Here is a 12,763-nt window from a genome sequence, read left to right as displayed (position 1 = left end):
CACACCCACACAGAGGGATCAGTACTTTCCTTGACAGAGGGATTCCTGCATGAGAAAGTCTCTCCACCAAAGCAGGCCAGCATCTTCTCTGAAACTTAATAGTCTTAGAGAGCTGCCAGGAATAGTGGTATCCAACTCACATAGAAACAGGGGGCCCCTAAAGCACACCTAAGAATCCCTGTGCTTCTCAGAGGGACTTAGAAAACCACATGTTAATATTATCTGTTTTACTGTATTTGTATTTCGTCAAATATTTTCCAATTATGTTTGAATCTGGTTTGGCAACAGAGAGAAACGTGGGCCTCTGGCCTAGCACACTTTGAGGTCAAGCGCCTTGGCCTCTGCCTGTGAGAGGCAGCATTTGAACGCAGGTCCACCGGGCCTGGTCTCTACTCACTGTTCCTAAAGTGGGTTTTGTCGTTTTTCTTCTTTTTTTAAACAACAAAGCACTTTATTTTGTCACGTTCAAGTCTTTATTTTTCTTCTTCCAGGGAATGTTATTTTCTTCAGGCTCTCCAAGGGCTGTTTCAGAGAACTTCCCCGAAGCTGCATCATCAGGGACTGTCAGGATGCACTGGCTTACATCCCTGTCCTGGGTTAGGCAGCGCCTGGAGGTGGGAGACTGAACTGGACTGACCTCCCCGAGGTCCAAGTCAGCCGGAGGGGATCTCGGGCGAGTTTCCTGGTGAGGGCTGAGCAAGGCTGGGGTTGTTTGGAAAGGGGGGGGCAGGGTGGGGGGCTGGTCACCCCACTGGACTGGGGCTGGCGCCTTCGGGAGGGACCCCCACAGATGGCTGGTGTTCAGAGATGCCCCGGGATGGCTTAACTGCCGTTTGTGGAAGCACCCAAGGGGCCCCGGAGCGGACCGGACCAGAGGGAGGGTCGGGGCCGCTGTTTGGGTAAACGGCCCTCGGGGCTGGGCCGTGCCCGGCGCGGGGCTCGCTCCCCCGGCCTTTCGGGCGCCCCCTCGTACCGGCCCCCCGGCCCGCTGTGACCCCGGAGCGCCGGGCGCTGCGGCCCCCTCTGCCCCCCGCCCCCCCCGGGCGCTGCGGCCCCCTCTGCCCCCGGCCCCTCCAGCGCTGCGGCCCCCTCTGCCCCCCCGAAGCTGCGGCCCCCCTCTGCCCCCCGCCCCCCCGGGCGCTGCGGCCCCCCTCCCGCCCCCGGCCCCCCCGGGCGCTGCGGCCCCCCTCCCGCCCCCAGCCCCCCCGGGCGCTGCGGCCCCCTCTGCCCCCGGCCCCTCCAGCGCTGAGGCCCCTCGAAGCTGCGGCCCCCTCTGCCCCCCGCCCCCCCGGGCGCTGCGGCCCCCTCTGCCCCCCGCCCCCCCAGCGCTACGGGCCCCCCCGCCCCCCCAGGCGCTGCGGCCCCCACCCGCCCCCGCCCCCCCAGACGCTGCGGCCCCCCTCCGCCCCCACCCCCCGGCGCGGCGGCCCCCACCCGCCCCCGCCCCCGCCCCCCCAGGCGCTGCGGCCCCCCTCTGCCCCCCCGAAGCTGCGGCCCCCCTCCGCCCCCACCCCCCAGGCGCTGCGGCCCCCTGTCCCCCCGGAGCGCCCGGCGCTGCTGCTCCCGGCCGCGGGGCCCCCGTCGGGGAGGCGCTCCCACGTGCGCCGCGGCCGCCCCCGTCGGGCGGGGGGGCTCGCCCGGAGGAGGGCCGTGCGGGGCCGCGCGCGCGTGAGTGTGAGTGTGCGCGAGTGTGGCCGAGGGAAGCCATTGCCTGTTTAATAGTTGCTGTTGCAGCACTTCCGCTTCGGTGCCAGCGAGCGAGCGAGAGACACGAGTGGCCAGGCCCAGCCGCCGCCGCCGCAGCCCCGGCGGCCCGAGCAGCGGCAGCAGCGGCGGGAGCAGCGGGCGGAGCGGCGGGCGGAGCGGCGGCGGCGGGCGGAGGAGGAGCGGCGGCCGACACAAAGAGCGAGCGAGCGAGCCGGGGAGCGAGCGAGGTACGGGCCCGGCCCGGGAGCCCCCCGCGGCCCGGCCCGGGAGCCCCTCCCCGCGCCGCGGCCCGGCCCGGCCCCCGGCCTCGGGGTGGCCCCGGGGGCGGGGGCGCAGTTTGCGGGGTTCCACCGGGGGGTTTCGAGCCCGGTCCCGAGCCGGCCCGGCTGCTCCTTCCCCCTCCCCCACCCGGGGCGCTCCGGCCGCCCCCCCCCCGGCCCCATGAGCGCCGTTTCCGTAGCGGGGACCCCCTCCCCTTCTCCTCCATCCTGCTCGTCCCCTGCCGGGCCAGCCCTTTAAAGCCCCCTCTCCCCGGGCCTAGCGAGGGAGCGGCGTGCGGCCCGGGCCCCCCCAGGCAAACGAGCCGGGGGGGCCGGCTGAGCCCCTCCCCGCCCCCCGGGCGCCCCTCGGCTACTCACCGGATGGTCTGTGTTTTCTGTCTCCCGCAGGGATTGTGGGGGGTGGGGGTGGGGGGTTCGCTATGTCGGATGACGATTCGAGAGCCAGCACCAGTTCCTCCTCATCCTCATCTTCCAACCAACAGACTGAGAAGGAGAGCGCGGCCGCCCCCAGGAAGAAGGAGAGCAAGGTCAGCATGAGCAAGAACTCCAAGCTCCTCTCCACCAGCGCCAAGAGGTGGGTGCCCCCGCGGCCCCCCCTGCCCGCGGCCCCCCGCCCGCACCCCCCCCCCCCGGCCCGCAGCCGCGGCCAGCCCCCCGCCCCGCCCCCCGCCCGCCCCGCCGGCCTGCTGGCCTGCCGTCAGGCTCCCCGGTACCTGCCCCGGCCCCCCCCCAGCGCCCTCCGCCGGGGCCTCCGGACAGACGTCCCCAGGACAGACGTCCCCCCGACAGACGTTCTCAGGACAGACGTCCCCAGGACAGACGTCCCCCCGACAGACGTTCTCAGGACAGACGTCCTCAGGACAGACGTCCCCCGGACAGACCTCCCCCCGACAGACGTCCCCCCGACAGACGTCCCCCCGACAGACGTCCGGCCAGCCTCGTGGCCGCCCGCAGCGCCGTGGGCTTCCTGCCTTCTCACCTGTTGCGTGGCAGGGTAGGTGCCCACATCCTGCGTGACGAGGCACTGGCACTAGCCAGAGGGGCACAGACTTGAGAAAGGACGGGAGAAGGTACTCGCTCTTGGAATTCCAAAGGGGGCTTTGCCGCGTTGTCCAGAACCTTCCCCCCCTTTTGTTTTGTGCAGAACTCTCAGCTCTTTGCCTTTCGGGGAAAGCCTTTCAACTTTTTCCTTGGCCATCCTGTCCTTCCTGCTCCAAAGCCTTAAAACAGTTTCTTTCCTTCGGTGGTTTACCTTGAGTGAAAATCCCTTCCTCTCCATATAGTTCTTACATTGTCCCCCTCTTAGCATGGCCCTGTCTCCCATCGTTCATTAATAGGATCTTTTAATTCTCCTTTTCCGATCAGCGGGAGCCCTCAGAGAACACTCTGGGAAATATTTCTAATCCAAGTCAGTTGTAAAGGGGTGGACTCTGATGTAGGCAGTTATTAGACATTGAACTGACCACAGGGAGGACAGGAGGGAGATGTGTCCTGGTTGGACTAGGGTGAGTCCTTTAGAGAAAATTAAATATAAGATGGGCTGTTTGATCTTTGATTTCTCTAGGAAAGAGGTGATTTGTTTGAGAATTCATTATTGTGGTGTTCTTCACTGGCTGGAATCTGGGATAATTGGGATCTAGGAAGCTATGGTCACCCCAACAGTAGGTGGTGGAGACAGATAAAAAGAAGGCCAGCAGTCCTCAGCTGGCTTGATCCTTTGGGCAGTGACAAAACTTCTCTGAGCCTGTTTCCTGGGCACTAAAATGGGGATAATATCTGCCCTTTTTCCCACAAGGGGTGATTGTGAGGATCCAGAGAGTTAGTACATGTGAAAATATAGGCAGTATGAGCACTTGGTGGTGGCCATGTACACCTGAGCAAGTTTGCCTTTTGCCAGGTGCTTCTGAATCCTAATCCCCAGGGCTCTCCTTTTGGTCTGGTCTGGTTAGGAGCAGGGCCCAAGGTGGAGTGGGATGTGGGGAGCACATAGGATTGATTGCCCTGAACCTGTGAGATGGATTTTCAAGGGATGCCATGGGGTCACTTGCATTTTTTTTGACTAAGGCAGAAGTGGACCTTCAGGAATGGGGAGGGCTGTGTCTCTGCATATTTGCTTCCTCATTTTGTACTTGGGTAAGCATCCCTACTATACAAGGATAAATAGTGGGCTGAGGCAAGTGTGACAGATGCTGGCAGGGCTGCATTTAGGGTCAGTGAATTTCAGAGCAGATAGGCTGTGGTTGTTTTCTTAGGAGACAGAATTGGTTCCTTTGAGGGAAGAAAGTTGAGCAAGCTCCTTTACTTGGGAATGATAGGAAAATGAGGTGACTTGAGAAGGGGGAAAGGAAGTGGTCCAGCAACGTGTCTGGCATTTTTTGGAGGGGGGAGTCCTGGATTTGTGATTTCTTTGGTCCGTGGAGTTCCTGCCAAGGGCATTCAGAGAAATGGTAACTCTTTGGCAGTCTAAAGTGTAAGAGGGTTGCTCCAGGATGTTGGGGGGTTCAAATGGCTCACCCATACTCACATAGCCAGGATGTATCAGAAACTGGACAGGAACCCGTGTTTTCCTAACTCAGGAAGCATTTCAGAGACATTTCAGAAAGGTGGAGTTTTCTCCTTAGGGATGGGAGAGAGAGAGAGCCTTGGTGAGCAGAGCAAAGACTGATAACCACATGTTGTTGGACAGTGGTTTTTTCCTGAAAGCCCAGATCGCAAGTGGTCGTAGATAAGAGTTTGATGCCCAAATAGATGTGTGTGAAAGCAGCTTTGGCAAACACTTTGCCGAGTAGGAGGTGGGTGATGTGAATGTATGTCTCAGAGATGCAGAGGATAAACAGTTGACTGCTTTTTATTCTTAAAAGCAACAACTGTCTAGTCTGTGATGTTAGCTAAAATTGGGCTGGCAGGGGAAAAGCTAATAAGGATTTCCAAGTGTGTTGAACTAGAGAGAAAGGCATTTCTGTATATAGACAGAAAATATTACATTGAGTGTAAATAGAGGGGAATCCAAAAATCTTGGTTCCTTGCTTACTTGCTCAGTACATTCAGAGCTTTTCAGTCCAGTATTACGGCCAGAGATATAACACAGCTGATGGTGGCAGGAATTTTGAGAAAAAACAGATGTCAGAAATTGAGAAGATATGTTTAAAGATCATTACATTTTTTGAGGATGGTGGAAGTGACCTCAGGCAATTGAAATTGGGGGTTCAAATAATTTCCAAATTCTGTCCTCAAGTTTTCACTTTATTTCTTCATAAATAACCCCAGGGTGGTAATGGTATGGTGGTGGGAGAGTCAGGATGGGACAGGTCCAAAAGTCTTTCCTAGAAAGAGAAAGTGAAGTATGTAACCTTTAGTCAACTTTTTTTGGGGGGAGATGGGGGTTGTATTTATTGACATGTTATCTCTGAGGTAGGTTGCTGTGAGGAAGTTGGTATAATGGATAGAAAACTGCCCTAGGAACCAGAAAGTCCTGAGTTCAATTTCCACTTCTGACCCCATATGGGCTTTGTGACTCTAGGCAAATCACTTAAATTCTCTTTAATTTTAGGTAATTCTCCAAGACTGAGTTGCAGAGAAGGGGGCCGACTTGGATGGTTGTGGAGAGTTCACTGTACCTGGGAAATTGCCCTGTTCTATCTATCCTCCCTTATCTCAGTGAGAGTTCTGATTTAGATCTCTGCTTACCAGTTTGTAGCTAAGTGACTGGGCATTTAGCCTCTCAGGGCTCAGTTTCCCCTTCTGTCAAGTGGGGTGGCCTTACTGGGATTGACTCATCTCAGAAGTCTGTTGAGGAGGAAAGCACTTTGTAATTGTAAAGAGCCATCTCAACGTAAGTTATATTATTAAAGAGAATGAGGTGAAATAGGAAGCAGCTGCAGGTATGGACTGGAGTCCAGTGATAGAATTTTACTGCGAACAAAGTCACCAGTCAGACATTGCTTTGCCAGTTGCTTCTATGACAGTCTAGTTAACCTGAGGACAAAGGCAGGCAGAATAGAAAAGAAAGCTCCGTCTGTGGGGTCACACCCCTGCGCTGCCACTTGGAGCTTATGACCAAATCTTTGTGGACCTCCCCTGTAAAACCGGGCTGGGTTGGCCCAGGAGGGGGAGGAGGAGGAGGAGGCCTGATTGGAGGTGGGACCCTGTCGATTGCCCCCAGTTCTCAGCCCCATAAGCGCTGACCAGGGCCTTGGGGGGCACCAGCAGCTCCCTGGAGCATGGGGCTTGGGGGCATGGGGTGGGCCCTGGCATTGTTGGGAGGGTGCGGGCCAAGGGGAACGAGACCCCCTTTCCATGGCCTCGACCACCCTCGGGACTCTGGGCCTCAGTTTCTTTAGATGCCCCCGAGGATTCTTTCAACCCTTGGGGAGGGTCTGTCTACCTCAGTTTCCCCATCTGTCTAAGGCCGACCCGAAGCCCCCAGTGGGGGGGGGGTCCTCGAGGAGAGGCTACGGACCGCCCCCGCCCCCCTCGGGCTGCACCTGTGGGCGCCCCAGAGACTTGGAGGGTTGGGGGAGGGGCTGGTCTCGCGCAGCCGCGCCCCGCCCCCACTCTAACCTCCCCCCAACTTCTCTTTCTCCGGAGGGGGCGGGGCACGCGCCCGGGTGAACGCGGCTGGTCGGGGTCTGGTGGGCACTGCCGCCATCGCCCCTGGATGAGGCCGGGGGTCTGGGGCTCCCGGCCCCTCGGCTGCCCCGCCCTCCGCCTCCACGTAGGGGGTCCCCTCCGCGGCGCCATGGCCCGCAGGTCAGTCTGGGCCGCCCCCCACTCCGGCCTCCGCCATGATGGTGTCTGGCGCGGGACCCTCCCCCCAGTCGCGTCAATGTCAGTGCATGTCAGTGTCGGCCTGGGAGGGAGGGGGTGGAGGGAGAGCTGCGACTGTGGGCGACACCACGTGGCCGGTTGTGGGGGGGTGTCCGGCCCTTTGCACGGGGCTGCGTGGGAGACACTCAGACACCAGTGGGCTGGGATTGGAACCCAGGTCCTCTGACTTCGAGTCCGCTGTCTCAGCGCCATTGGCAGCGAGTCTGGGGGTGACTGGATGTCTGGGTGGGCCTTGTTCAGTCCTGTCCAAGCCTTCCTGAACCGGCTTGGGTTTGTCCTGACCTAGCTTCTGGAGCGCTTGGCCGTCCCTTGTCCTGCTCATTTTCCAGACCTGCACGCTGAGGCCAGCAGGGTGGAGTGGCTTGCCCAGGGTCTCGCAGCTACTTAGCGTCTGAGACCAAATTTGAGCTCAGGTCCTTCAGACTCCAAGGTCTGCTCACTATCCTCTGCACTATGCAGCTGCCCCTTGTGATCACCTGTGTGCCCATGTGTTTGTCTGGAAGTCCAAGTGCAGTGGAAACAGAAGGTGGCTTAGAGAATGCAGTGCTGAAAGGCACCATAGGCTGCAGGGAATCAATCGAAGGACTCTCCGTCCTGCTGGAGGGGAGCTTTGGGGGACAGTGATCTCTCTCTCTCCTCCCTCTCCTCATTTTCTCCCCCCTCCCCCCCAAGCTATGAGGCTCCAGGGGACTGGGGAGCCATGGGTTTATTGGGCTTGTCCTTGGGGGTGAGGGAGCAGTGGTGAGGGTGTGCGTCTGTCTGAGGCAGAGAGGCTGGGAGGATAGCTAGTAGCATCTGAGAACTTTGGGAGGGAAGCCCTTTGGGTGAAGGTGTTTGTTTGTCTGTTGGATGAAGCGGAGGTGGTTATGGCCCTGCTTTTGGGAGAGATGGAGGCTGGCCCTGTTGGGAAGCCTGGGGGTCAGTGCCATGCCTGATCCTTGGTGTGGAGTGTCTGGAAAGATAGCTTGGATGTGTGGAGGGCTGTGTGCCTGCCTAGTAAGGTTGGAGGAGAGAGCTTGGGTTCAGATGACATGGGGAGAGTCTGGTGCCACCTCCTCCTTGGATGGAGGATGGAACAGCCATGCTGGGAGGGTTATGCTTTAGGCTAGGTGCAGGTGTCCATGGCTTTTCTTCTTTTTAAATTCATTTTTCTGAGGACTTGCTGGGGATGGAGGAAGTTGAGGGGGACAAAGCCTGCCTTTTCTGGGGAGGGACCTCACCCTGGAAATTGTCATCTCTTCTGTTGGACTGAGGTGGGGAGAGTCAAGGCATGGCTTCTCAGTGTGATGGGCATGGGAAGGTTAAAATGGTAAGTGTGCCTGACCCTGTGCTGAGCCACTCTGCAAATAGAGTGGACCTCATTGCATCCTCACAACAACCATTTGAAGTAAGTGGCCTCATTTTACAGATAAGGAAACAATCTAAATGACTTGCTCAGGGTCACACAGCCAGTGTAAAGCTGGATTTCAACTCTGATCTTGCCAGCTCCTGGTCCAAGGTTCCAGTCACTGCACTGCCGGTAGATAAGGCTGGAGAAAGGCTAATAGGTGACCGAATCAAAGTAGTTAGAACTGGAGAGAACCTTCCATTCAGTCGAAAATGCACTTCATTTTGCAGATGAAGGCCCAGGCTCCACAGAAGGGATCCTGGGGATTTGACTTCTTACGTAGAAGTTTAGGGCTGTAGTGCTTTTCTGAGATCTCTGGCTATGGAGGGGTTTGAGGGATCAGGATGTATGGTGTCTGGTCCTTCTATAGGGCAGTTGTCTCCCTACTGGGATTGAGGGGAGGGGAGATGGTTTTTCTGGTGTTTCTCTGGGTCTGGTGTTAGAGAGGATGTCAGGCTAGTGACCATTCTAATGGGGGAGACCCATAAGGAAAGCTTCCCATGTATGCCTGATGGCATTGTGCAGGCCAACCCTTCCCTTTCACAGAAGAACAAATAAATGCAATTGTCCAAGGTCCCACTTTACCTTTCCAGACTTCTTCTATCCTCTGGTCTACCCAAGCCAGCCCCTTGGCTACTCTTCTCACATCTCCCAATCTCCCATTTCTGGGCTTTTGTCCTGAAGGTAGCCCAGGCCTGCCTTGTAGGATTCCTCCAGCAAGGTCTTCTGCCATGAAGCCTGCCCTGGCTACTTAGGCCCCCTCATTAATTTGGTGCTTTTTCTTCATTCACTTGGCCAAGCACATATTTCCTTCCTGCCTCTCACCTCGATAGAATATTATTCTATTTTTTGTGTGGCATTCCTAGGGTCTACTACATTGCCTGGCACAGAGTAAACGCTTGTTGAGAGTTAGTGGGATGAGAGATGTCTTGAGGTGAGGGTCAAGGTCCTTTTGGAATCATTTCAGGGATTGTATCCTATCTTTGTTTTCTTTTCTTTTTTTTGGTGAGTTTGGTTTTTTTAGGTTCCTCACTATGAAAGGAAAGCTCAGAGGGAAGGGGTATGAACAGCCCCTGGGGAAAGAAGACATCATGTGTGGTCTGGTTGTGGTGGGTGACTCCTCACAGGGGAGGAGGGAAGGGGAATGTGGCTTGTCTGGTGTGTTGTCAGGGGTCATTAGGCTGTGTCAGGATGCTTGCTCAGTGGAAGCCGATGGTAGGAGGGTGGGGTAATTCCAAGGACAGAACGTCCACTTCTCACCCCCCTTTTATTGGTCCTGGCTGCTTTTTCCCTGGAGAACAGTGCCCAATGGCAGGGGAAGATGATGTGCTCTGTTGGGCCCAGAGGTCAGGGGTTGTTTTGGAGGATGGAAAGCTAGCCTTTGGAGTCATCATTGAAGGTGGGAGCGTTCTGTGTGGAGTAGGGGTATTTGTAAAGGGGATTCTTTGCATTTAGGAGGGTGAGGCCTTGGTCTTGCTTGGGTCTAGGCTGTGTCCTGATATATACCTTCACTGTCTTTCAGGAAGTGATAGTTGCCAGCTGAGGAGAGTGAAGAAGAGGTTTACTTTGTATGGCTCAGGGTGGTGGGATGAGAGAGAGCCTTGCTTAGTATAGTGGAAAGAGTGGGGAACTTGATTTGAGAGATGTGGGTTCAGATCCTGCCTAGGACTCTCATTAGCTGCATGACCTTTCTGAGCTTTAAGGTGGGGTGATGCCAAGAGTACTTGACACAGGGTTTTGGATCACCCAAGGACATGTCTGTTGAGTACTTCATAAACTTGAAAGTGCTCTGTAAATGCCCTTGTCTTTATTTATTGTTTCTGGCAGTCCGGTGTAGGTACTGATTACGTCCAGGTGTCCAAGAAGGCATCATGTCCTTCCTGGCAGACCCTGGGAATGAATGGAGAGGATGAGTTCTGTCTACACTTAGGTGGAAAGCAATTAAACCAGGGTTCTGCTTCACTTTGTTTCCAGTAATAAGCACAGATCCCAGCCTGAACTCGCCAGTTTCCAATGCCAGGGTGAGCCGAGGAGCTGCTGGCAGGTGGGGGTCAGCGAGGGCTTCCTGGCCCCTTGGGGTGTGGCCTTTGGGTCCCTTGGGTTGTCGTGCTTTGTGTTGTTGGAGGTGCTTGCCAAAGACATAATCATTTTATTTCTTTTTTTTTCTTATACTCCGGGGCTTAGGATTCAGAAGGAACTGGCGGACATCACATTAGATCCACCTCCCAACTGCAGGTTAGTTTCCTTCCCTTTTAAACTCAAACCTTCCCCTCACTTCTCTGTTCTTCCCACCCCCTCTCTCAGAGAGGAAAGAGTTGCCCTTGTTTCTTCTTCTGATTGCATGTTTTTTGTCTTTGTATGGTCTTGATTAATGCTTGTCTTGATGAGGCAAGAGGTAACAGCCTCAGCTTATGTGCCAGAGGACCCCCTGGCCAAAAAAAAAAGTCATTGTGTTAATGTCAGACTGATGGGAGTTCTCGGTGGGGTGGCAGGGCTGGATGTGCTTGACCATGGGTGGAAAGGTGGAAAGAGGGAAAAGAATGTTTTTCTGCATACCTTTTCCAGTCAAAGTTAAGGGGTCTGGGTACTGTAGTTCAAATCTATATTATACTTTTGTCAAGTGAGGGAAAATTGGTGTGCTGGTAGTCTTGGCAGGTAACAAAATTAGATGTTTTGAACTGTTAATGTCACTGATATTTAGGACATATAGGAGATATCAAATATAATATTATACATTGAATATATAATATATATTACATACTTAAACATCCTGATTTAATGGAACATTTGTTTTCATAAAAGATTTTGTTTTGAGTTGACTTAAAAGATTTGGCCAAGGGTAGTCTCCCCTTAGCTGGGCTCTGTGTGCTTGTATATGTCTCTGTTCTGGGAGCCGTTTGGGAGCAGCTCTTAAAAGTTGGGTTGATTTTGTAAGTCTCTTTTTGAGGAGCACTTTTGCTGTACCTTAGGGATGAAAGGCAGCTCCACAGCTCCAGTGTTTAGACCAGCCAGCTCAGACTTGGGATGCTGGACCAGGCTCTCAGGGCAGGGCTTGTAAGATGGGAAAGTGGAGGCCAAGGGAGGTGTTGGCATGAAAGGCCACCCACCCACTAATGAGACATTAGTGCCCTTTTGTAGTCTTGTGGGTGAATGAAAATGGTAGGAGACTTTTATCTTCATTAAAATAATTCACTTTTAAAAATAAAAGATACCCACTTTTCTAATTTGATGTGATTTACTAAATGTGTCTTTAAAATTACCCATTGAATGTGGTGAGCTCTTGGGGTAACTGCCCTACTTGGTCTGCAAGGTTAGGTTGTTAACCCAAGCTTAAATTTTGCTTCTGCTGAATCGATTATTAACTTGTAACCTAAACCTCTTGTCCCAGAGCTGTCAGGACACGCAACTATTATTCTCATTATTTTTGTGGAGAACCATTGCCTCTAAACAATCTCTTCAGACTGTGAGAAGCCCGGAGCATTTCTTGAGGGGGTGACCAATGGGTCCCTTTGATTGTTGAGTTGGGACCTCAAAATGTCACCTGAAGATGCAGAGCTTGGTTGCTCCTGTTGGGTTAGGTGCTGCTTTACTAGGGCAGAGTTAAACACCACAACCTTGGCCACACAGTGTTAGAAAATAACCTTGTGTGATGGACTCCTCAGAATGAGAAATCTGAGGTTTCTGGGACTCCCCCCAAAGAGGAGGGGGAGCTCCATGTGCTGGAATTTGTGGAGAGAATGCTTTCTCTGCAGAGAGCACAGTCATTTTTTTTCAACTTAATGTTAAGCTGTCCTTATAGAAAATGTGTCTTTTGTTTTGAGAGAAATGAACAATGATTTGGGTGCTCCATGGTAGGGCAGTTAATCCTTCATACCTTGGGGCAATCTTGAGGTGAATATCTGAGGGTCACCCAAAGGTGCACTTAGAGACCAGGTGTTAGTTTTTTTTTTAATGGTTGTTTGGAGTTAACTCATAGTAGGACCAATCTTTGTAACCAGATCCTTTATTTTTAAACATTTGGCTTTTGACAATGTTAGTGTAAAAACCAATTTTATTTTTTAAGTCCTCTCTGGGTTGGCCTGGTCCTCTGTGGGGAGGGCCAGCGGTTTATCTGATGATTCTCCTTCTGGGGCTTTGTCTACGTTTGCAAAATGCTAACATACGATTACCAGAGCTATGATTCGAAAAAAGAAGTATGAAGTGTTTGACTCTTGATATATCATGGGCATGAAATGGGGATTAAATAAGACGTGGCTGAACTATTTTTTGTGACTATTTTAATTTACTTATTACTTTTAATCTTGACATTGTAAAACCCAAGTTCATCCTGTGGATTTTCTGAATCACTCTGTTCATATTTTGAGAAAAGTATGGTGCCAGCTCAGCCGTTGGGTGTCTTACTAGCTTGCGTTCACACTATGGATTTGGTGTCTTCCTTAATCAGGCTGTGCCAGATCACGCAGGGATGAGAAATGCTCCAAGCAGACCCTAGTCAGTATCCCAGCTGGCTCACTCTTTACTCGTAACTCAAATTCCAGTGACTCTGTAGAACTCTCCAAGT

General features: G+C 54.0%; 1 protein-coding gene and 1 long non-coding RNA gene across 5 annotated transcripts in view; one reads left to right on the top strand and one right to left on the bottom strand.

Annotated features, from left to right (window-relative positions):
• Positions 1 to 450: 450 nt before the first annotated feature.
• Positions 451 to 2,482, bottom strand: LOC140532579 (uncharacterized). Its single transcript, XR_011976583.1, has 2 exons — positions 2,346 to 2,482; positions 451 to 608 (listed from the first exon to the last, which is right to left on the bottom strand). It is a non-coding gene; the product is annotated as an uncharacterized lncRNA (long non-coding RNA).
• LOC140532577 (ubiquitin-conjugating enzyme E2 E1) overlaps positions 1,806 to 12,763 on the top strand; it is a 52,749-nt gene continuing 41,791 nt past the window's right edge. The window contains exons 1-3 of one of the 4 annotated variants that reach the window (XM_072651186.1): positions 1,806 to 1,934; positions 2,471 to 2,562; positions 10,387 to 10,437. In XM_072651186.1, the coding sequence (XP_072507287.1) occupies positions 2,522 to 2,562; positions 10,387 to 10,437 (92 nt within the window). In that variant the 5' untranslated portion in view covers positions 1,806 to 1,934; positions 2,471 to 2,521. Of the gene's footprint in view, positions 1,935 to 2,345; positions 2,563 to 6,180; positions 6,738 to 10,386; positions 10,438 to 12,763 lie in introns of those variants that run through there. The other 3 variants (XM_072651188.1, XM_072651187.1, XM_072651185.1) reach the window with 3 other exon arrangements.

The sequence above is a fragment of the Notamacropus eugenii genome, chromosome 3 (genome assembly GCF_028372415.1).
Source record: "Notamacropus eugenii isolate mMacEug1 chromosome 3, mMacEug1.pri_v2, whole genome shotgun sequence".
NCBI classification, from domain to species: Eukaryota; Metazoa; Chordata; class Mammalia; order Diprotodontia; family Macropodidae; genus Notamacropus; species Notamacropus eugenii.
This window is presented reverse-complemented; position numbering and strand designations above follow the sequence as displayed.